Here is a 21,823-nt window from a genome sequence, read left to right as displayed (position 1 = left end):
AGGAAGTGGGAGGGGAGCTGTTGCATTGTGGTAAACTGTGGTCAATGACATGAGACAAAGTATATGTGAACTGCTGTATGGAAAGTGACTTTGCTCTGTAAATCTTCACCCAAATCACAATGAAAAAAAAAAGGAAGGACATTATATAATATTTACATGATCAACTGAACAAGAAGACATAATCACAGTGAATATCTACACACCCAGTGAAAGATCCCCAAAATACATAAATCAGACTTTACCAGAATTGAAAGAAAAATAGTTGACTCCCCAGTAATAGTAGCAGACTTCATACACTTTCAGTGAAAGATAGAACAAATGGAAAGAAACTCAACAAATACACAGAAGAACTAAACAATACAATTTACCAACTTGACCTTATAGACATCTACAGAGCACTTCACCCAACAACATTCTTTTCCAGTGCACGTGGAACATCCTCCAGGATAGACCATATGGCAGGCCACAAAGCAAGCCTCAATAAATTTAAAAACACTGAAATACTCCAAATCATCTTCTCAGATCACAATGCTATCAAATTAGAAATCAGCAATAGAAAGATAAATGGAAAAATAAGGGAAACTGAATGACACTCTTGTTAAAAACCACTGGGTAATAGGAGAAATAAAAAATTAAATGAATAAACTTCTTGAATCAAATGAGAATGAAAACATTACATACCAAAATGTTTGGGACACAGCAAAAACAGTGAGCAGAGGGCAATTTATAGCAATAAATGTACACATCAAAAAAGAAGAGCAAGCCAAAATCAACACCCTAACCCAACATCTCCAACAATTAAAAATGAGTGGCAAAAAATGCCTAGTCACCAGAAGAAAATAAATTAAAAAGATTCGAGCAGAAATAAATGCAACAGAATACAGAAAGGCAATATAAGAGTCGGGGCTGACTCGACGGCAAATAACAACAACAACAACAATGAAAGGCATTATACAAAGCCAAAAAAACCCAAACTCACTGCCATAGAGTCAATTCTGACTCATAAAGACCCCTCCTTGGGTTTCTGAGGCAGTATCTCTATGGAAGTGGATTGCCTAGTCTTCCTTCTGAGGAGTGGCTGGTGGGTTTAGGGATCAGTGGTTAGCAGTCAAATGCCTTAGGCACTATCCCACCAGAGCTCCTGCAAAGAAAACAAAGGCATCTGGTAACAGTCCAAGGATAAGATGGATCACGACAACCTCAGCCTTCATGACCCTGAGACCAGAAGAACTAGATGGTGCCCAGCTACCAATGCCAACCACTCAGAAAGGGATCAAAACTGGACATCTTAGATAGATTGGGAGGAAAAATGTGGACCAAAATTCAAAAACACAAAAATGACCAGAATCACTGGTTGGATAGAGTCTGGCAGAACCCCAAGACTATGGCCCTAGGTTACCCTTCAGGCCTAGAAATGGCCTCACTCCCATGAATTGGCTCTAAGCCCAACAGTAGAAAGACATACATGCAGAACACCTACCCCAGGGCAATGTACCCACCTACTCTAGGGAGAGGCACCTGTTAGAGCACTCAGCCATGATACACCAGAGGGGCAGCATTCACATAAGAGTGATAGCTGAACAGACAGGAGCGCATAGTTAAGAAGGGCACAGGGAGTGGGTAGACATGGGGATAGGAGGGGAGGAGAGTTTGTTATGGTCGGGGATGGTAATCAGGGCATGAAATCAAATGTACATGAACAGTTGAATGTAAAACAAATTTACTCTATAAATTTTTACCCAAACTCACTGACATCGAGTCATTCTGACTCATAACAACCTCCATTGGGTTTCCAAGGTGGTAAATCTTCACAGAAGTAGATTGCCCTATGTTCCCTCCGTGGAGCAGTTGGTGGGTTTGAACTGCCAACCTTCTGGTTAGCAGTCAAATGCCTTAGGCACTATGCCACCAGAGCTCCTCAGACCCAAACCACAATAAAATTTTACATAAATAAATAAAAGTTTACAAATGGCCATCTAGATGCAATAATTGGTCTCTCCTCATCCAGAGCAAAGAAGAATGAAGAAAACCAAAGACAGATGGAAAAAAATAGTCCAAGGGACCGGTGGACCATTGAGCCTCAGCCCACACGACCATGAGACAAGAAGAACTAGATGGTGCCCAGCTACTACTGTCAACCACTCAGAAAGGGATTAGTGCAGGAGATCCTGGATAGAACAATGGGGAACGAAACTCAAAATCATAAAAAATGGATGGTTTGATAGAGCCTGGTGAGACCCACAAGACTATGGTCCCTAGTTACCTTTCAGGTCTGGCATTAAACTTACTCCTGTGGCTTCCTGCCAAACAACAGACAGGAATACAGTGTGAAAATTTACTCTAGACAGATACACTCCTTAGAATGATCAATCATGGGAGAACAGAAGGGCAGTATTTGCAGAGGGAGACAGCTCAGAGGCAGGAGTTTATAGGAAAGAAGGACACCGGGAAGAGGTAACTATCAGGAGGAAGTAGGAGGGGAGCTGTTGCACTGTGGTAAATTGTAGTCAATGTCATGAGATAAAGTGTATGTGAACTGCTGTATGGAAAGTGAATTGGCTCTGTAAACTTTCACCCAGATCACAATTTAAAAAAAAAGAAAGTCATTATAGCGTAAGGGTCAAGCAAGGACTTGGAGCCAGACTATATGAACCTGCATCAGTTGTATGATCTTAGGCAAGTTCCTTACCATCTCTGTTGCCTTAGTTTTCTCATTTGTAAAATGGAGATAATAAGAGTACTTGCTTCATAGAAACTAAGCCAGAATTGAGTGAGTTAAAATGTCTCAAGCTTTCAGAACCATGTCTGGCATATAATGCATAAGTGTATGCCACTATATTGATTGTACTTATTTTGCATTGTTTGTTTGTTTGTCTGAGGGAAGAATCTAGCACTGGGCCTGGAATTAATAGGCTGTTGAATGCATGAAAGAAAGAATATATGTAGTTGAATTTAAAAAAAAAAAAAAGAATAGTCTTCAATAAATGGTGCTGGAAATATTGGAGTGCCACATGCAGAAAAATGAAACAGGAGCTATGTTTTACATCATACACAAAACAAATTCAAAATGGATTAAGGACATAAACGTACTAACTAAAACCATAAAATTTTTAGAATAGATAGAATACAGAAGAGATATGAGAATCTATGAAGACATACAGTAAAGATTTAAGCCTCACAATTATTATTATCACCATCACCATCACTATTTTATATTCAAGGACTGAGCTTCAGAGAGTTTAACTAATTTGCCCAAGCCACACAATCAAAAGATGGTAGGTCAGGATTTGAAACCAGTTCTGTATGACAACTAAAGAGCATGCTGCTAAGAGTATCCTATAATTCCTATAGAAATCTAGTCACCATAAATTTTTTTTTTAAAAAAAGGACCAAGGTTGAAAATAATACATTGGACCTTATAATTCAGAATTTTAAAAAAGTAAAAATCAAGTAAGCTTTGGAATATGGGCAATTTGGAAATGAGTGAAAACTATCAGTACAACAATGGTATAAAAGAAAGAATGTACTTTCACTGCAGAGGGCACATCTTATGATAGTGTTTGAGTAATACACATTGTGGAGATGGGAGATCCTTTCATTCTGTGAATAGTTTTCAAGTGGCTACTGTGATGAACTAAACAAAGTTCATGCCCTTCTGGGGCTTGCCAAGGCCTAAGTGAGCAGGTCTGAAAGCCCACTGGAGACATGCAGTTGCAATGCATAAGTAAGCTATGTAGGCAGCCAACCAGGAAGTTTAAGTGTGTATGAATAGAGGTTAGTGTCATAATCAAATGGAATACAGAGCAAAGTTCATCTAAAGAAAGTTTAATAACATGCTTCCTCACTACTGCACTACAAAATTAGGCTGAGTGGTTACCTCTTGGAAGGCATAACTATAATTAATGCTACTTTTTACACAGCCAAACAAAATATTTCTGGGAGAGGGAGAGATAGGGTAGGGCTGGAAGCTGTTCTGAAATCCCTTTGGCATAAATGGGTAGTATGTCCAGCTGTTCTGAAAGTCCTGGCAGCAAATGGGTAGTACAACCTGCTGATTTCTACCTCTGAAGCCTCTGGTGTCATCCTCCCTTCCCCTCTGCTTTGGGTCATGCTCACATGGTCTGCACAATAGCCTATTCTTCTGTGTCTCCCCCACCCCCTCCCCAAACTCTCTGAGTCTTGTCCTTCACCATCACATCAAAAGGTACAGGGCTTGCAAGGCTCCCTGCTGTGGCTCTGGGATCACTGTGAGCTCACTGGGATCACTGTGGGATCACTGGGATCACTGTGGGCTCACTGGGAGCACTGTATACTCACTGGGATCACAGAGGCTCACTCTGGTCACTGGGATCACTCTACTCATTGGTATCACAGGGGATCATTCTGTGCTCACTGCTAGAGAGGAACACTCACTACAGGAGGAGCAATGGAGCGTAGGGACTGCACCTTACTCTCCTTCATTGCTTGTGAGACTATCTAGGTGCATGGTTGTGATCTAGGGAGGAAGAAATGGCAGAATAAACAGAGACAATGAAGAAACTGAGCTAGGAAAGAAATTTTAAAAAGGACAGATATCGTATGATCCCTCTTACATGAAATACCTAGAAGAGGCAAACTAAAAGTTTACTAGTGGTTACCAGAGGCTAGGTAGAAGAGAGAATGGGGAGTTACTGCTTAAAGGGTACTGAGTTTCTGGTTTGGGGTGATAAAAAACTTTTGGAAATACACAGTGGTGATGGTTGCACAACATGGTGAAAATAATTAATGCCACCAAATGCTACACTTAAAATGGCAGTTGTTTTGTTAAACTTATTTCATGTCAATAAAACTTAAGAAAGAGGGTTGGGGATTGATACAGAGGGGAAGTAGTAAGGACGGATGATGGGTGCTCAGAAGGGAAAGTGCTGAAACCTGTAGATAAGCCAATGACTGATGAATGGAAATAATTATGGGTGTGTGTATGTGTGGGGGGAAGGCACACAGCTATTTTAGGACATCCAGCTTCAGAAATAAAGGAGCTCTGGTGGTGTAGTGGGTAAGGCATTTGGCTGCTCACCAGAAGGTCAGCAGTTCAAACCCACAAGCTGCCCTGCGGGAGGAAGATGAGGCAATCTATTTCCATAAAGATTTAAAGCCTTGGAAATCCAATGGGGGTCACCATGAGTCGGAATCAACTTGATGGCAGTGGATTTCTTTCTTTCTTTTTTTTGGGTAGCTTCAGAAATATGTCAATTAGCAAGAACTGTGCTTTCTACTTTTTCAAATCCAAACAGATGGACATTAGAGAGTTGTTAACATCTCTTAATCCTGCTGCTTCTTGTCCGGTACTCTTCTCTTTATTTGTCTTGTATTTTTCTGTCCCTTACTGAACAATGCAAGAAAATATCAGTAGTTTAAACAGCATGGGAGAAAAGCTAAGAGTTGGTGGGACCCTAAACTAGCATATTTAGAAATGAGCAGGTACAGGCAGTTACATGCATCTTAGGCATAATACTAGCCATAGGAGACTATATAGAATCTATTGGGGATCCCTGAGACCTTGCTTGAATGAATAGTAAGTGTAAGCTGTGATACCACACACTTCTCAGGTGCCTGAAAATATCACTTGTTCACATGACTCATTCCTGTGGCTGGCCATCTTACCAGTGCTATCAACTGGGGTGCCATCAAGTGCAGGTGGGAACCAGAGCATGGCTGAATCCACCTGTGCACAAAGGCCAGCATGCTTGTCCCTCTGTCCTTTGCCCTGGAGCATTCACCCAGCCCACTAAGACCAAACCATGACTAGCAAATTGATTTTAGTCTGAAAGATGAAAGATGTGAGTTCAAAATAGAATGGGACTACTTAAAGCTCATGAGCACATTAACAAAAGCTTAAAAATACAGAACTTATTCAACATCCACTTCATCAGGGACACAATGTCCCAAAAAAGAGATCAAGTCACCAGCTGGATATTGTCACTGCTGTCTGACACAGTGATGATTCAGTGCAAATTCCATTCACATTTCTCCATTTAAAATGAACTGAGAGAGTGGCGAGATGCTGACCTGTCTCCTTGGAGGCCCGCAGCCGCTGGCCATTACAGAAGGCACCTCGGCCACATTGGCCTGTGTAGAGCCGCTCCTCAGTGCAGTGGTAGATCACTCCAAATTCCAGCTGTAAATATAGAGGCAGGACACAAAACAAATGTGGTCACCTATTTGACACAAAACACAATGTGGGCATTCAAAGATGAAGGCTACTCTAAGTGTTAAGCCTAATGCAGCAACAATGTACTAAAAGTTGTTTTCCAAAAAGGAACTGAAAATTCAGTGTATAGATTCAGAATTAGACCTGGACAAGAAAGCCAACTTCCTTTTTGTAAATAACTATATTTAAAAATAATAAAACTATATGAAGAATTAACATAATCACCAAGCATTCATAACCAAAGTTATTGAAAAAGCTAATTCTTTAAGAAGGTTTTTTTTTTTTTCTTTTCTGAGGAAAAAGAAAGGCTACTGTAGCTCTAATCAAATTCCAGAGGAAATCTTCAAAATTGCTGATGTGTGAATTATGAATGCATCTGTAAAGTCAACAGAATCACAGACATCTAAGGACAGCCCCAGGAGGAGGGCAGAATTCACTGAAGAGGGGCTCATCCCTGAGCAGGAGAGCAGCTACCTCACTGCCTGAATCAAAGGACAAAAGAGCAGATGACCACCTCCCAGCAGGATGCTGGGCAATGATGCCACCTCACCTCCATGAGCTTTTGCGACCTTTTTTCTACCTACACTTCACAATCACAACAAGTATGATTGGCTTGGGGTTGGCCAAGAGTTGACCTCTCTGGAAAATGAGTAAACCCATGCAGGCCATGTGCCTAGGAAAGGCTTTGGCTAGCCCTAGAGTGTACTCCACCCCACAGGAATGGGGCCTCAGCCTATAAAGCAAGGCTTATTTCTCAAGGAGCTGCTCAGTCAACATTTACTGAGAGCCCATGAACTTCCAACCCCCATATCCTGGTTTTAAAGGGTTCCCAAATCCAAGTCCATCTTAGTGTTCTACTGTTGGCTGAGTCTGTCCACTGACCCAGGCCAGCCACGCCTGCCCATGCATTTGTGGGGCAGTCAGGTGGGACCCAGAGGCCTTGGCTGGCAGGGAGGAGAGAGGGCGAAACTGAGACTCTGGCCATGAAGAAGCTGCACTACAAGCCCACCCACCCTATCTATATTCAATCCCGGACAGCCCCTCTTGAGTCCACTGTAGTGTGTGGTTATGAGCATTTGTCTCAATGACATGTTGAAAAGAGAAGCAAGTCCCCAAATCCCAATATTAAAAGTTCTGCTTTTTTGTAGCATAAACTCTCTTGTTGTTGTTATTATGTACCGTGGAGTCGGACCCGACTCATAGTGACCCCTCTCTGGGTTTCCGAGGCAGTATCACTACGGAAGTAGATTGCCCCATGTGCCTTCCGAGGAGTGGCTGGTGGTTTGAACTGCCAGCCTTCTGGTTAGCAGTCAAGTGCTTTAGGTACTACGCTACCAGAGCTCCCATAAACACTCTTAGTTGAGTATAAACCTCTCTTTGTTTTAATGCTAGGAAAACTTATGCTAATTTTGAGGATTTAGCTGAAAAAATGGTGTTCCAAAGGAGGGCTTCTTTTGGAAAACACAGAGGACCCAGCCCTATTTAAACACAATAACACAAGAAGTACAATTAAGGGCTTTCTAAGGATTATCACTTAAATTGATTCACAAAGTTTAAACCTCAGTCCCAAGCCTTTTATGCTGGGTCTATGGCATTAGTTAGTTCAGAGGGCCTATAGAACTACATTTTCACATTAATAGTTAAAGGAAGAGAAAGAACAATTACTAGAATATCGAGATTAAAAGTGCTGTATAAAACTAGAACTTCTTTTTTTTTTTTTGTGAATAGACTGCACCCTATAGGGTCAGATGGAGAGCTCATACCAGTACCATATGCTCAGGACTCCTCTAGGCACCTTTATTGCAGCAGCAAAACCAGGCAGGCCACAGGGCCACACCCATACCCACACCCAAACTGGTTGGGGTTTGCTTACTTTTCTGAGCTTATCTTTCCAGATTGAAAAACACATACTTGGATTTAATAGTCATGACTAAAGGCTCACAGTGAGGAGAGAAAAACAGGAGCCCAAAGTGGGAAGCAAAAAAGAAAGGATATGAATAGCACATGATCATAGGGCCCTCAGGGATATAGGGAAGGAAGGGTGGATACCAGGTACCTCTCGGTTCACAGCAAACCCGATGCTGACAGCCACAGTTGGAAATCTGCAAGGGAAACAGGGTGGTTGGCACTTGAAAAACAAAAACGATCTTGACTAACACATGCCTCAGGAGCCCCTGTGTGGCAATGTCCCTGGAGGACAGAAGGTCCTTTCTACAGGTAGGTTTTTTTTTTTTAAAAAAAAAAAAACAAAACAAAAAACTACTTCCCATAATTTCACAAACTGTATCCAAAACAAACAAGCTTAACTTCAAAGAAAACATATTCTCAAAGTCACATAAAATTGATATAATTCCAATTGCAAATGGTTCTCAGAGATCTAGAGGATCAGCAGAAAGATCATGTCCCAGGAGTGAAGATGGGTAGGAGGCAGCACTACAGGCCCGTCCATGGGTTGCCTTCCAGTAACAATAACATCCCCTCTTATCCCTGTTTCCCACTTGAGCTCCATGCAGCCAACTGCAGGGGCAAGCCATGGAGGTGGTAGGGTGGTTGCATGTTGTAATTTGCCTACAGCTTTTATTTTGTGACTTTTTGCTGCTGTTCAAAGTCTTCAAAATGATCTCTCAGAGTTCAAAAACAGGTAGGACAAGAAGTTGGACACCGCTGCCTTGCAGGAAAAATAAGAGCTAAATTATACAAAAATCAGAATGATGACTGTGATATGTTGTATTAGAGCTTGGTTTGTGGAAGCCTGCAGTCTACAGTGGAGCCCTATTTCGAGTCTTGACATAAGTTCAGATGCCATTTGAGTTATTTCTGATCATTAAACTAGCGGTGTGGCTATGTATAGACAAGTCCAGGGCAAACCTAGGGAGGGGCAATTTGCCCGCAGGAAGACTGTGGTTGAAAGCAGATTATGCTCACATAAAGAACTAGGGAACTTGCCTGCATGCACACTTAATGCTTGAGTCAGACTCTTAGCAACCCCTCCTTGGGTTTCCGAGGCAGTATCACTATGGATGTAGATTGCCCAACCTTCCTTCTGAGGGGTGGCTGGTGGGTTTGAGCCACCAGCTTCTGGTTAGCAGTCAAGTGCCTCAGGCACTATGCTACCAGCATTCCTTTACTAAAAATAGCCATAACTTAACTAATTTAAGTTAAAGGCTGGGGCCCTGGTATTGTCTTACCACTTTGTGGCTATGACTCAGGACAATATGGTCAAAAGTCATATCCTGACTACAATGTAGTCACATGTTCAAGCCACAGAAGCAACACAGTAACCCTTTAAAATCTGCAATTGTGCATGTATCCCAATCACAGTCCTTTACCCACTTCTATAGTCCCACCTGCAACAGTGATAAACTGATCTGCCATAAATCATGATCTGGTGATGATTTCGTTTGTTCTGTATCATACAAAATGAACAGCATGAGTCCATTCAGCCTTTACACTGTGTTCATGCTGATGGTTTCCCTCATCCTTAATGACTGTTTTGTTTTTGTCCTGTTTAAGGCTTAATAAAAGGGTCTGTAAAGAAAGTATTTGAATCTGGGGTCTTTTTCCTCTAGCACAATGTGCAGAAGCATGGAGCGTCAGGTTGTTAATCTGCTAGCTCACTGACAAGAGTATGCCATGAACCAGCCTCACTCTAACTCTCACTCTCAGAAGAGCATTTCCCTCCTCCTTTAGTCCCAACACTGTTGGACACAAAATGAACAGCTCACATCTGACCTGCAGTGACCAAGGGCTTTCAGATGGCTTTAAACTGCAATCATTTCTGTGGCCATAACCCTCAGTGTGTCCTGGAAATATAAAGGTCAATAATTCAGATTATTTTTCAAGTTATGCTGTCCTCCTAAGTTGTTTATCTGGTGCCACATTTCCCTGCTGCACTGCAAAGAACAAAATCCTTGGGAACTTTGGCTCTGGGGCCATGAAAGACAGATGTATCCCCATCACAAGTACACTAGAAAGGTGAGTCAAACAGAAAAGGAAAAAAAAAAAAAAAAAGGTTCTCCCTTCAGTGAAACATACCTAAAAAAAAAACAATGGTTCTGCATGAATGATCCAAGGAGAGTCATTCTTTAGTTAAAATTATAGTTCTAGTGATACAGTTGCTGTCACCAGATGGCACTATTCCATTGACTCAAAAGAGTCACCTTCCGTAGGCATGATTGAAATCTCAAGATAAGCCACATTCAGAAACATCTTATTGTTAATATGATACACTGTAATTACTTTACATATAAACATAACACTTGTGGGAAACATAAAGGATTATACCAAGGGTGAGGAGCCCCATGATCTGGCTCACTTCCACCTTCCTCCTGAAAATTGTGGATTTCCACATTTCCTGGTCTTCAATGGATTGGCTCTCAGTGTGACCCAGCAGAATTGCCTCATTGTGAGTTGGTGAGAAATGCAAATCAGTGGCCCACCCTGATCTGTTAAGTCAGAATCTGTCCTAACCAGCTGTTCAGTGGATTCTTTGTTGTTAGATGCCCTCTAATAGGTTCTGACTCACACTGATCCATGTATAATAGAATGAAACATTGCCCAGTCCTATGCCATCCACACAGTCAGCCATTGCTATGTTTGAGCCCACTGCTGCAGTCATTGTGTCAAGCCACTTCATTGAGGGTCTTAGTCTTTTTCTCTGACCCTCTATTTTACCAGCATGATTTCCTTCTCCAGGGATTGGTCCCCCCTGGTAATATGTCCAAAGTAAGCAAGATGAAGTCTCACCATTCTCACTTCTAAGAATTGTGGCTGTACTTCCCCCAAGACAGATTTGTTCATTCTTCTAGCAGTCCATGATATATTCAGTGTTCTTTGCCAACACCCTAATTCAAATGTGTAAATTCTCCTTCAGTCTTTAAACATGAGATGACTGAAAATACATGGCTTGGGTCAGGTGCACCTTAATCCTCAAACTGACATCTTTGCTTTTTAACACTTTAAAAGTCTTTTGAGCAGACTTTCCTAATGTAATATGTTGTTTGATTTGTGTCTGGTGCTTTCAGGGGCACTGATTGTGGATCTAAAAATAACTAAATCCTTCATAATTTCAATTTCTTTCTTATTTATTGTGATGTTCATTGGTCCAGCTGTAAGGATTTTCATTTTCTTTGTTCAGATATAAGCCACACTGAAGACTGTAGTCTTTGTTCTTCATCAGTGAGTACTTCAAGTCATCTTCACTTTCAGCAAACAGATTGTGTCATCTGCATATCACAGGTTGTTAATGAGTCTTCCTCCAATCCTGATGCCACATTCTTCTTCATACAGTCTAGCTTCTCAGATTACTCACTCAGCATACAGATTGAGTAAATATGGTGAAAGGATCAAATCCTGCTGCACACTTTTTCTGATTTTAAACCATGCAGTATCTCCATGTTCTGTTCAAATGACTGCCTCTTGGTCTGTGTACAGGTTTTGCATGAGCACAATTAAGTATTCTGAAATATCCATTCTTCATAATCTTATCTATAATTTGCTATGATCCACACATTGAATGTCACTGTGTAGTCAATAAAACAGATAAACATTTTTATGATATTCTCTCCTTTCAGCCAACATCCATTTAACATCAGCACTGATAACTGTCATTTCATGTCCTCTTCTAACTATGGCTTGAATTTCTGGCGTTTCTTTTTCAATATATGGCAGCAGCTATTTTTTAAATTACTTTCAGCAGAATTTTGCTTGTATGTGATACTAATGATGTTGTTTGATGATTTCTACATTCTACTGGGGATTCTTACCCATTTTAAAGTCTTAGAATCACGTCTGTGGAAACCATTAATGGCAATGACCTTGGGGCCTTGGCCATCTGTAGCATGGACACTCACTTATACATTCAGCTTTACACTTTAAAGTCTGACACTCCTCCTCCTGCCATGGAGAGCTTCCTGTAGACACACCTTGCCTTGTCCTCACAGATAGTGAAGATCCCCTAGGCCCTCATCTCCTTTCCCCAAGAACACTGCAGCCCCACATACTCTCTGGCACTATTCTGCCCAATCAGACAAGGCCCAGTCAGGCCCAGCCAGATCCACGCCGGATTCTCATCCCATCTCAGTTTCCTCTTGTCTCCCAAAGTGTTCCTCAATCTGTTGTCCCTGGACCCCTGGGGTACCTTCTCAGAGGTTTCATTTTCTAATCCTATGTGTTTCTTCAGGGGGATTTCTTAAAAGAGTCTTTCTTAAACTCTACCCAACATTTTAAACATATACAAGATTTTAAAACAAGTGGAGATTTTTTTTTTTCTTTTACATAGTCTGAGTCCCTCAGAAATGGAAAACTTTTTTGTTATCTTTTTAGTGAGACTATAAACTTCCTATTGGTTTGCTTGTATGTTGTTGTTATTGTTGTGTGTCATTGAGTTGATTCCAACTCAAAGAAACTCCTTAGAACACAGGAAAACTGCTTCATCATTACAGGAGCAGATCACCAGGTCATTTCTCCTGTGGAGCCATTAGTGCTTTTGAACTGCCAACTTTTTGGTTAGCAGCCCAGTGCTTAACCATTGTGCCAGAGCTCCTTTTTGCATATATATTTCTACCTAAAAAATGTTGCTTTTAGACAGTGAATACTTATAGAAAAGGACATTTGAAACACTGACAAGGAGACTATGCACTCTATGCTCACCTGTGCACAAAGTTGCAGGTCCCATCAATAGGGTCAATGATCCAGGTGGGGCTGGTGGTGAGCACACATTTTGCACCAGAAGCAGCAGACTCTTCCGCAATGAACCTGTGGTGGATGGATGGAGCCTCAGACTTGTAAGGAATCAGCTAATATCAAGAAAACGCCTCAATAACTCAAAGCAAACTGTTTCAAATTATTTCAAGTCCCTTTTTTTAAAAAAGAAAATAAACTAAAGCAATTTCTTTATGGTTTTTCCAGATCAAATGGAGGCATCTACTTTTGATCTGTTAATCTGCTAGTCATCAGGATTTATAAAGCACAGTAACACCTCTGTGTGCATGTGCAAGTTTAGAAAAACCAAAAAAAAAAAAAAAAAACTCCCTGCCATCAAGTTGATTTTGACTCATAATGACCCCTTTGGGTTTCCGAGGTAGTAAATCTTTACAGAAGTAGATTGCCCAGTCTTCCTTCCACAGAGTGGCTGGTGGGTTTGAACCACCAGCCTTCTGGTTAGCAGTTAAATGCCCTAGGCACTATGCCACGAGAGCTCCTTAAGTTTAGAAAAGCATCACGGAAATCTGAATAGGCCAGGCAGAGAACAAAAAAATTGAAAATGTTGGGAAATAGAGCTTACAAAGTAGAGCCATAACCTGTTTTAAACAGTCTTGAGGAGGCTACAGAATAGAGAACAGTGAAACCACAAAGACTCTGATGGACAGACCCTGATTACCACCAGTTACTTCTAAAATGCTAAGGACCATCCAGAACTAACAAGTCCTGAATCTGCCTCCCAGCTCTGTGGCTTGCTGAACCACAGACACAGGTGTGTGTGCACTTGCCCCTCCACGGGTACTGAGATAGTGTAGCATCTACTACTTTCATTCTGTTCCCTTAGACCCCTCCAGAGTCCCTGTCTGCCCTTCTCTATATCAACAGTGCATTCTGATCTCAGCTGCACTTCAGGCTTAAGTAATGGGAACCCCAAAAGGTGAGAAAGCAGGAAGAGAGTGAAGTTAATAATTTATTTCCTGGCTCCCTTTTTGAAATGTCCCCTACTCCTCCCAAGTGAGCTTCCTCTAACACTTCTTCCTTCCAGTTCTATCCCCACCCCTCAAACCCAAGATCATTGATGGCTCTGGTCTGCCCCATCGGGTTTTGCACTATCTGCAGGTTTTGCACTATCTGCAAAGGTCCCATATGCCCGGGTCCTCCTTCACAATGAGTCTCTCTGTAAATAAACCCTATTTATCCTCACTATAGTGTGCTGCTATTTCCTGCTAGGAATCTACAACAGACAACATGTTACAATGAACCTGCACAAAAGAGAACCTGATTGCCTCTACTTGTGTCCAACTCATCAACAGCTCAGGCCCAAATAGCAGTATCTTTTGTTCTTCCCTTTGGTTCTCCTTCCTTCTCCAGTCAACAGCAAGGGTCACCAGAGTGCTGTAATGTCCAATAAGTTAGCAGCTAGCCACATGTGGCTGTTTACATTTAAATTAATTAAAATTAGGGCACTCAGCTGGTATGGTATCTAAGACATCTTTGATGTGAGTGGCTACCACAGTGAAGGAGGTATAGAATATTTCTGTCATCACAGAACATGGTACCAGGCATTGCTCTTCTAGTCTATAACTACGTAAAGTCACAGGTAAGGGTCTTTTGTAACACATCTTGACCCACCAACAACATTTCCATTTCATGGACAATGGGATACATGCTCTCAATGCACCACAGTGTGCCTGGTCCTCCACTTCATGGATGAGCTGTCAGAAGCCCATCAATGTGTTCACTGAGGTTCATATGTTACTTTCAGGTGTTGTCTCCACCTCTTCTTCCAGCTTCCTGGAGTTGCTGCACTGGCTCTCCCTGGATGAGAAGTGATAACCAGATGCAGGATGGCAGGCAGCACTGAACAAGCAACTGAGAAATCGACACCCCTGGAAAACAGCACTTTGCCTGTGAGGCTCTGTAGGTATAACCTGCCCCCAGGAAGTGCACAGCCTAGTGGATGGGATGTGGTGGACTCAGTTCTCTTTTTTGTCTGTACCCCACTCCCTCCCTCTGGAAACAGTCTGTCATCACTCCCCTCCATGTACTTTTGCTATGGAGTTAGTCAAGGGTTCCCAAAACTATTACCATGGGCTGGCCACACAGCCCAGCAGCCAGAGTCCTGTTCCAGGGGCTGATATTCCCCAAACAAGTCCTGGATGGAAATTATGCTGGATTAAGGGCCTGATGAGGAGCTCTGGTAGCTTAGTGCCTGAGACACTTGACTACTAACCAGAAGGCTGGTGGTTCAAACCCACCAGCCACTCCTCGGAAGGAAGATGGGGCCATCTACTTCCATAGTGATACTGCCTTGGAATCCCAAGGAGGGGTCACTATGAGTTATGTCCAACTCGACGGCACATAACAACAACAACAACAAAGGGTCTGATGAATGGTGAGCCATGCCGGGCAGGGTGAGGCCAGGCGCTGAAACTGACCATGCAGGTAATACTGTGTACAAATTACTAATCCACTAAATAACTATTTAAGTAAGTGGCACTAGATCTGCCACTTTTCTTCATTAAAGACTTAAGAAATTAAATCTGTTTTCAATGTTTTCTTCTGTAGCTACATGATTATATTCCCCTGAAATGGCTTGCAATTTTGTTTTTAAAGAAAAAGGATCTACACCCCAAACACAAACACTTATAAGCAGCAAGTGCCAAAGTCTGAATTGGACACAAGATTGATAGAGCAGTGAAAAGATATTGCTCAAGTCTTGAAAGGAATATAAATGACTCACATACAAACGTAAGTTCCTAAGAAAGTGAGGAGGGCAGTACAACTCTCCCTTTTTAGACCTGAATTTAAGCAGGAAGTTGGTTCCTACTGGAATTGGAGAGAAATAGCTAGGTCTCCTGGCAGGAAAGGAGGGAGAGCTTCTCTGCAGCATCACCTCCTAACAGCCCTGGAGCAGCAATAGGCCACTCACCGCTCACTGAGGTGGGCTCAGATGACACGTAGGCCGACAAGGGCTGTTTGTCATGAGAAAACTGCATGTAACACTGTCCACAGAGTTCACCAAGCATCTAATCTTTAAAGCAACAATCATGACACTTCTCGTTAACAAAGCTTTTGCTTTGCATGACATTTCTATAGAAATAACTCCAATTACCCACATTAAGTCCTGGATTTTTATAGTTAATTATTCATGCCCTGGAGTTTTCCTCCTCTCTACATCTTTTGTACTTTCTTCTCATTAGTCCAACTGCCCATGTGAAAGGAGATGGAATGGACATTGGTCATTTTTTCCTATTACTTCCTTTTGAGGACAGCAGTTTGCAGCAGGGCCTGCTAGAGGCTGACAGAGGCATGGATCACAGCCAGTTTGGGGAGGCACTTTGTTGGTATGTGGGAAGGAATGTTGTTGTGCTGTTAACTGCCATCAAGTAGACTCCGACTCATAGTGACCCTATGTACAACATAACAAAACACTGCCCGGTCCTGTGCCAGCCTCACAACCCCTACTATACCTGAACCCATTTGTGGTAGTTAAAGTTGTATGCCAACTTGGTTTGGCCTGGTTGAGTGGCTGGGCAGGTGAATGTAGTTATTCCCCATGATGAGACTGGCAATCAGCTCCATATTGGGATCTACCACAAGCAGCTGAGTAGGTGCTTTAAGGATGTGGTCTGCTTCTCATAAATAAGCAGCAGCTTTGGGAATGGTCTCTAGCTTATGGCACACTTGCACCCTGTGTGTAGCTGTGTCGTTGTTCAGCAGCCTGCCATGCTCTACCAACCTTGGGACTTTCAATGGACTTGAATGAATGGCCTGCTGTGTGGTTTGGTAACATCGAGACTGTGCCTTTTCACTTGTCAACATTGGGCTTGTCAGTCTCAGCAGCCAGCAGCTGTCCGAATGAAGAAAAGCCTCTAGCTTCAGTGGGCCGGGAGCAGAAGGCAGAGCTGAAGCCCAAGGTTAAGGGGCTTTTACCCAGCCCTTAGAGCTGGCACTCTGAACTCGGACCTACAGCCTCCAAACTGTTACAGAATAAACTCTTGTTTGTTCAAGCCACCCCATTTGTGGGCACTAGGCAACCAGAACACCATTGTTGCAGCCACTGTGTCAATCCATCTCATTTAGGGTCTTCCGCCTTTACACTGACCCTCCACTTTACCAAGCATGATATCCTTCTCCAGGTAATGGGTCCTTCTGACAATATGACCAAAGTAGGTGAAATGAAGTCTGGCCATTCTCGAATCCAAGCAGCATTCTGGCTGTACTTCTTCCAGGACAGATCTATTGGTTCTTCTGGCTCATCTGTTAGTTTGTCATACTGTGGTGGCTTGTGTATTGTTGTGAAGCTGCAGGCCATGCAGCCAATATTTCAAATACCAACATAGTCACCTGGGGTGAACAGGATTCAGCTGAACTTCCAGACTAAGACAGACTCAGAAGAAGGAAGAGGCCATCCATTTCTCAAAGAATTGACCAGTGAAAACTGGAAAACTATGCATAGTCCTGAAATATTGTCTGATATACCGCCAGAAGATGAGTCCCTCAGGCTGGGAGGCACTCAAAATATGACTGGGGAAGAGCTGCTTCCTTAAAGTAGAGTTGACCTTAATGACCTGGATGGAGTAAAGATTTAGGGACCTCCATTTGCTGATGTGGCATGACTCAAAATGAGAAGAAACAGCTGCAAACATCCATTAATAACTGGAACATGGAATGTACAAAGTAGGAATCTAGGAAAATTGGAAGTTGTTAACAATGAAATGGAACGCATAAAGATCGATACCCTAGGCATTAGTGAGCTGAAATGGACTGGTTTTGGCCATTCTGAATCAGATGATCATATGACCTACTATGCTGGGAATGACAAATTGAAAAGGAATGGTGTGGCATTTATCGTCAAAAAGAATGTTCCAAGATCTATCCTGAAGTACAATGCTGTCAGTGATAGGATAATATCCACATGCCACCAAGGAAGACCAGTTAATACTACTATTATCCAAATTTACACACAACCCACCAAAATCAAATGTGAGGAAATTAAAGATTTTTACCATCTTCTGCAGTCTGAAATTGACCAAACATGCAATCAAGATATGTTGATTATTACTGATGATTGGAAATTGGAAACAAACAAGAATCACCAACAGCTGGAATATATAGAAATGATGCTAGAGATCGAATGATAGAATTTCACAAGACCAGTGACTTATTCATTGCAAATACCTTTCTTCAACAACAAAAATGGTGTCTATACACATGCTTTGCCAGATGGAATACACAGAAATTAGATCGACTACATCTGTACAAAGAGGCAATGGAGAAACTCAATATCTACAGCCAAAACAAGGTCAGGAGTTGACTGTGGAACAAGAACTCATATGCAAGTTCAAGTTGAAGCTGAAGACAATTAAAACAAGTCCACAAAAGCCAAAATATGACCTTGATTATATCCCACTTGAATTTAGAGACCACCTAAAGAATAGATTTGACACACTGAACACCAATGACTGAAAACCAGATAAATTGTGGGATGACATGAAGAACATCATCCATGAAGAAAGCAAGAGGTCACTAAAAGGGCAGGAAAGGAAAAAAGACCAAAATGGATGTCAGAGGAGACTCTGAAACTTGCTCTTGAACGGATAGTAGCTAAAGCAAATGGGGAGGAACTTAGAATCTTCATATTACTTACACTTGATTTTCTTCAGGTGGAAGGCTAATCCCTATGAAATTAGAGAGAACATTCTTCAGCTCTTTACTGAGAGGGAGGGGAGTCCTCTCTACAGACATTAACTTGGATGAATATGTGAAATAATAAAGACGTAGGTATTAGTGAGTTGAAATGGACTGGTTTTGGCCATTTTGAATCATATGATCTACCATGCCAGGAATGACAAACTGAAGAAGAATGGTGTGGCATTTATCATCATAAAGAATGTTTCAAGATCTATCCTGAAATACAATACTGTACTTTCAATGAAAGTTATTGAACATTTATGTGGAATTCATAATGTAAGTGGAATAAAAACACAGCTTATATAGACTGAGACAGCCTAGGAAGAAGGAAGAGGCCATCCACTTCTCAAAGAACTGGCCAGGGAAAACCTTATGAATAGCAGAGAAACACTGTCTGATATATTACTGTCAACTTTATGAATGGCCCCAAAACACTGATACAGTGCAGGAAAATGAGGTCCTTAGGTCAGAGGGCACTCAAAATACCACTGTGAAAGAGCTGTCTCACCAGAATACAACCAATCTTAATGATACAGATAAAGTAAATCTTTTGGGGCCTCCATTTGCTGATGTGGCATGACTCAAATTGAGGAGAAACAGCTGCAAACATCGATTAATAATTGGAACATGGAATGTACGAAGTATGAATCTAGGAAAATTGGAAGTTGTAAAAAATGAAATGAAAAGCATAAAGATTAATATCCTAGGCATTAGTGAGGTAAAAGGTACTGGTTTTGGCCATTTTCAATCAGACAACCTTATGACCTATTATGCCTTGAATGACAATTTGAAGAGGAATGGTGTGGCATTCATCATTGCAAAGGATGTTTCAAGGTCTTCCCTGAAGTACAATGCTGTCAGTGATAGGATAATATCCATACACCTACAAGGAAGACCAGTTATATGACTATTATTCAAATTTATACACCAACCACCAAAAACAAAGATGAGAAAATTGAAGATGTTTATCAACTTCTGCAGTCTGAAATTCACTGAACATGCAACCAAGATGTGTTAATTATCACTGGTGTCTGGAAAGCAAAAGTTAGAAACAAAGAAAAATCACTGGTAGTTGGAAAATTTGGCCTTAGTGACAGAAATAATGCTGGAGATCACTTGATAGAATTTTGCAAGACTGATGATGTATTCATTGCAAATACATTTCTTCAACAACACAAACTGTAGCTATACATGTGGACTTCAACAGATGGAGTACAAAGGACTCAGTTGACTACATCTCTGGCAAGAGGAGATGGAAAAGCTCAATATCTTCAGCCAGAACAAGGACAGGAGTTAACTGTGCAATAGACCATCAACTGTTCATATGTAAGTTCAACTTGAAGTTGAAGACAACTAAGACAAGTCCACAAAAGCTGAAACATGACTTTGGTTATATCTTTCCTTAATTTAGAGATCATCTAAAGAATAGATTTGATGCATTGAACACCAATGACCGAAAACCAGAAGAATTGAGGGATGACATCAAGAACATCATCCATGAAGAAAGCATGAGGTCATTAAAAAGATGAGAAAAGAAGAAAGATCAATATGCATGTCAGAAGAGACTCTGAAACTCACCCTTGAGTGGAGAGCAGCTAAAGCAAATGGAAGAAATGACAAGATAAAAGAGCTGAACAGGATGGGAGTTCCAGTAACTTGGTGGAATAGGCAAAAAGACTGCACAGACCCTCTTCAACAAAGAAAAGGGAAATCAATTAACACAGACACAGAAGATAATCCTGGACACCTTGGCCTTGAAGGGAAGGATATAGAAGTGGAGCAAAACCCAACTAGCAGAAGAATTTGCATGTAAATACCCAAAAAGGAGACAGACGGAGCTGCAGTCTGGCAGCGATCCTGAGTGATCCTGATGGCATGGCACAGACAGCTTGGAGATACCCGAGTGATGGTAGGACCTAAGAATTAACCTAAAAATCAGCCCTGCTAGCCAGAGACTGCACGGAGGACTGCTCTCGTGGCTGGGGAATAACCGGAGAAGGTGAAGAGAAAGGTGGGCTGAGTTGTGGACTTTTGCCAGTCCGGAGGATGCCGCCACTTTGAATGTTTAAAAGTGGCTTGACTATTTGGATATTTAAAGAGATAGCGCTCTCGCAGATTCCTGGGGCTTAAGAACACATTCTGCTTTCCAACAACCCCAAAGACATTCCGGATCTGCAAGACTGAAAAGGTATGACATTCCTCTTGTTACTCTTATACCGCACAACCGCTGGGTGAACTGAAGTGTGGCCATCCCTCACTCCCACCTACCTTCTGGGCCCAATGGAACTCCATCACAGTCTGTGGGCTCAGACAGAGCCTGGGTGTCCTGTCCTGCCATCCACTGATTATTTTTTCTCTTCTTTTCTTTTTATCTTTTTCGCTTTCTTTTTCTGGTGATTAGTTTCCTTCTATTTGTCTATTTTAAAACAACTATTATTATCAACACTTTTGTCCTTTTTAATATTCTTCTTAATCTTCCCTCACAGGTCCTAGGTTTCAGTATTTTTTTCTTTTCCCGTTCCTGCTTGAAATTTTTTTTAAGGTTTTTTTCGTTTTGTTTTGTTTCTTTTTTTGTCCTTTTTTTTCTCGTGGTTAACCCTGCACTTTGTTTTTCTTTTTGCATTTTTCCCATTTTTCTTTCTTTCCTTATTCTCCTTCTGTACATTCTTCTCTTAATACCCTATCCCCAGACATGGCAGGTTTACTTCATTTTTCTTCTTTTTCCCTTTTTTCTTTTTTTGGTTACTGTTCCTGTGTGAATACATGGTGTGTTTTTGGTAAATGTGCTTTTAATTTTTAGATGGTTATTCAATTGTAAATTTTGTCTGACTGAGCGGAAGACAGGAACAGTCCCCATAAGACACAACTACACCCACAACTCTTGCAACATCACTAACTGAGCGAAAGCCACTACCTCCTTCTCCACCAACAGGCTAACAATAACAAACCACCAAGAAAAGCCTAAATCACCCTTGGCTGCTCTTCACAAACAGTTAACAGAGATCTAAATACAACAACCCCATGATGCTTTGGAGACAACAGATGATCACAGTCCACAGAAAGAAGCAGGATAAAGTGGTAGGAACATGGGAGCAAGAAACAGACACAAAACACATCCGTAAGGAAGAAGCAGCATTGTAACTCTCTCAGAAGGAACTAAAAAGAATTATCTTTAGGTATCTTCAAAGGATTGAGAGACAGACCAAAGAAAACACAGAAAAAACCTTACAAGAA

At 41.6% G+C, this 21,823-nt stretch overlaps 1 protein-coding gene across 1 annotated transcript in view; it reads right to left on the bottom strand.

The window, feature by feature from the left end:
* The window catches only part of IMPA2 (inositol monophosphatase 2), a 177,519-nt gene that overhangs the window by 64,598 nt on the left and 91,098 nt on the right, over positions 1-21,823 (bottom strand). The window contains exons 3-5 of the mRNA XM_007948919.1: positions 12,842-12,946; positions 8,247-8,292; positions 6,049-6,157 (exon numbers count right to left, since the gene is read on the bottom strand). Of these exons, the coding sequence (XP_007947110.1) occupies positions 6,049-6,157; positions 8,247-8,292; positions 12,842-12,946 (260 nt within the window). The remainder of the gene's footprint in view (positions 1-6,048; positions 6,158-8,246; positions 8,293-12,841; positions 12,947-21,823) is intronic.

Source organism: Orycteropus afer, unplaced genomic scaffold (assembly GCF_000298275.1).
Source record: "Orycteropus afer afer isolate SDZICR_OR568_19922 unplaced genomic scaffold, OryAfe1.0 scaffold00232, whole genome shotgun sequence".
In the NCBI taxonomy this organism is placed as follows: Eukaryota; Metazoa; Chordata; class Mammalia; order Tubulidentata; family Orycteropodidae; genus Orycteropus; species Orycteropus afer.
The sequence above is the reverse complement of the archived record's forward strand: the minus strand, read 5'-3'. Positions and strand labels throughout refer to the sequence as shown.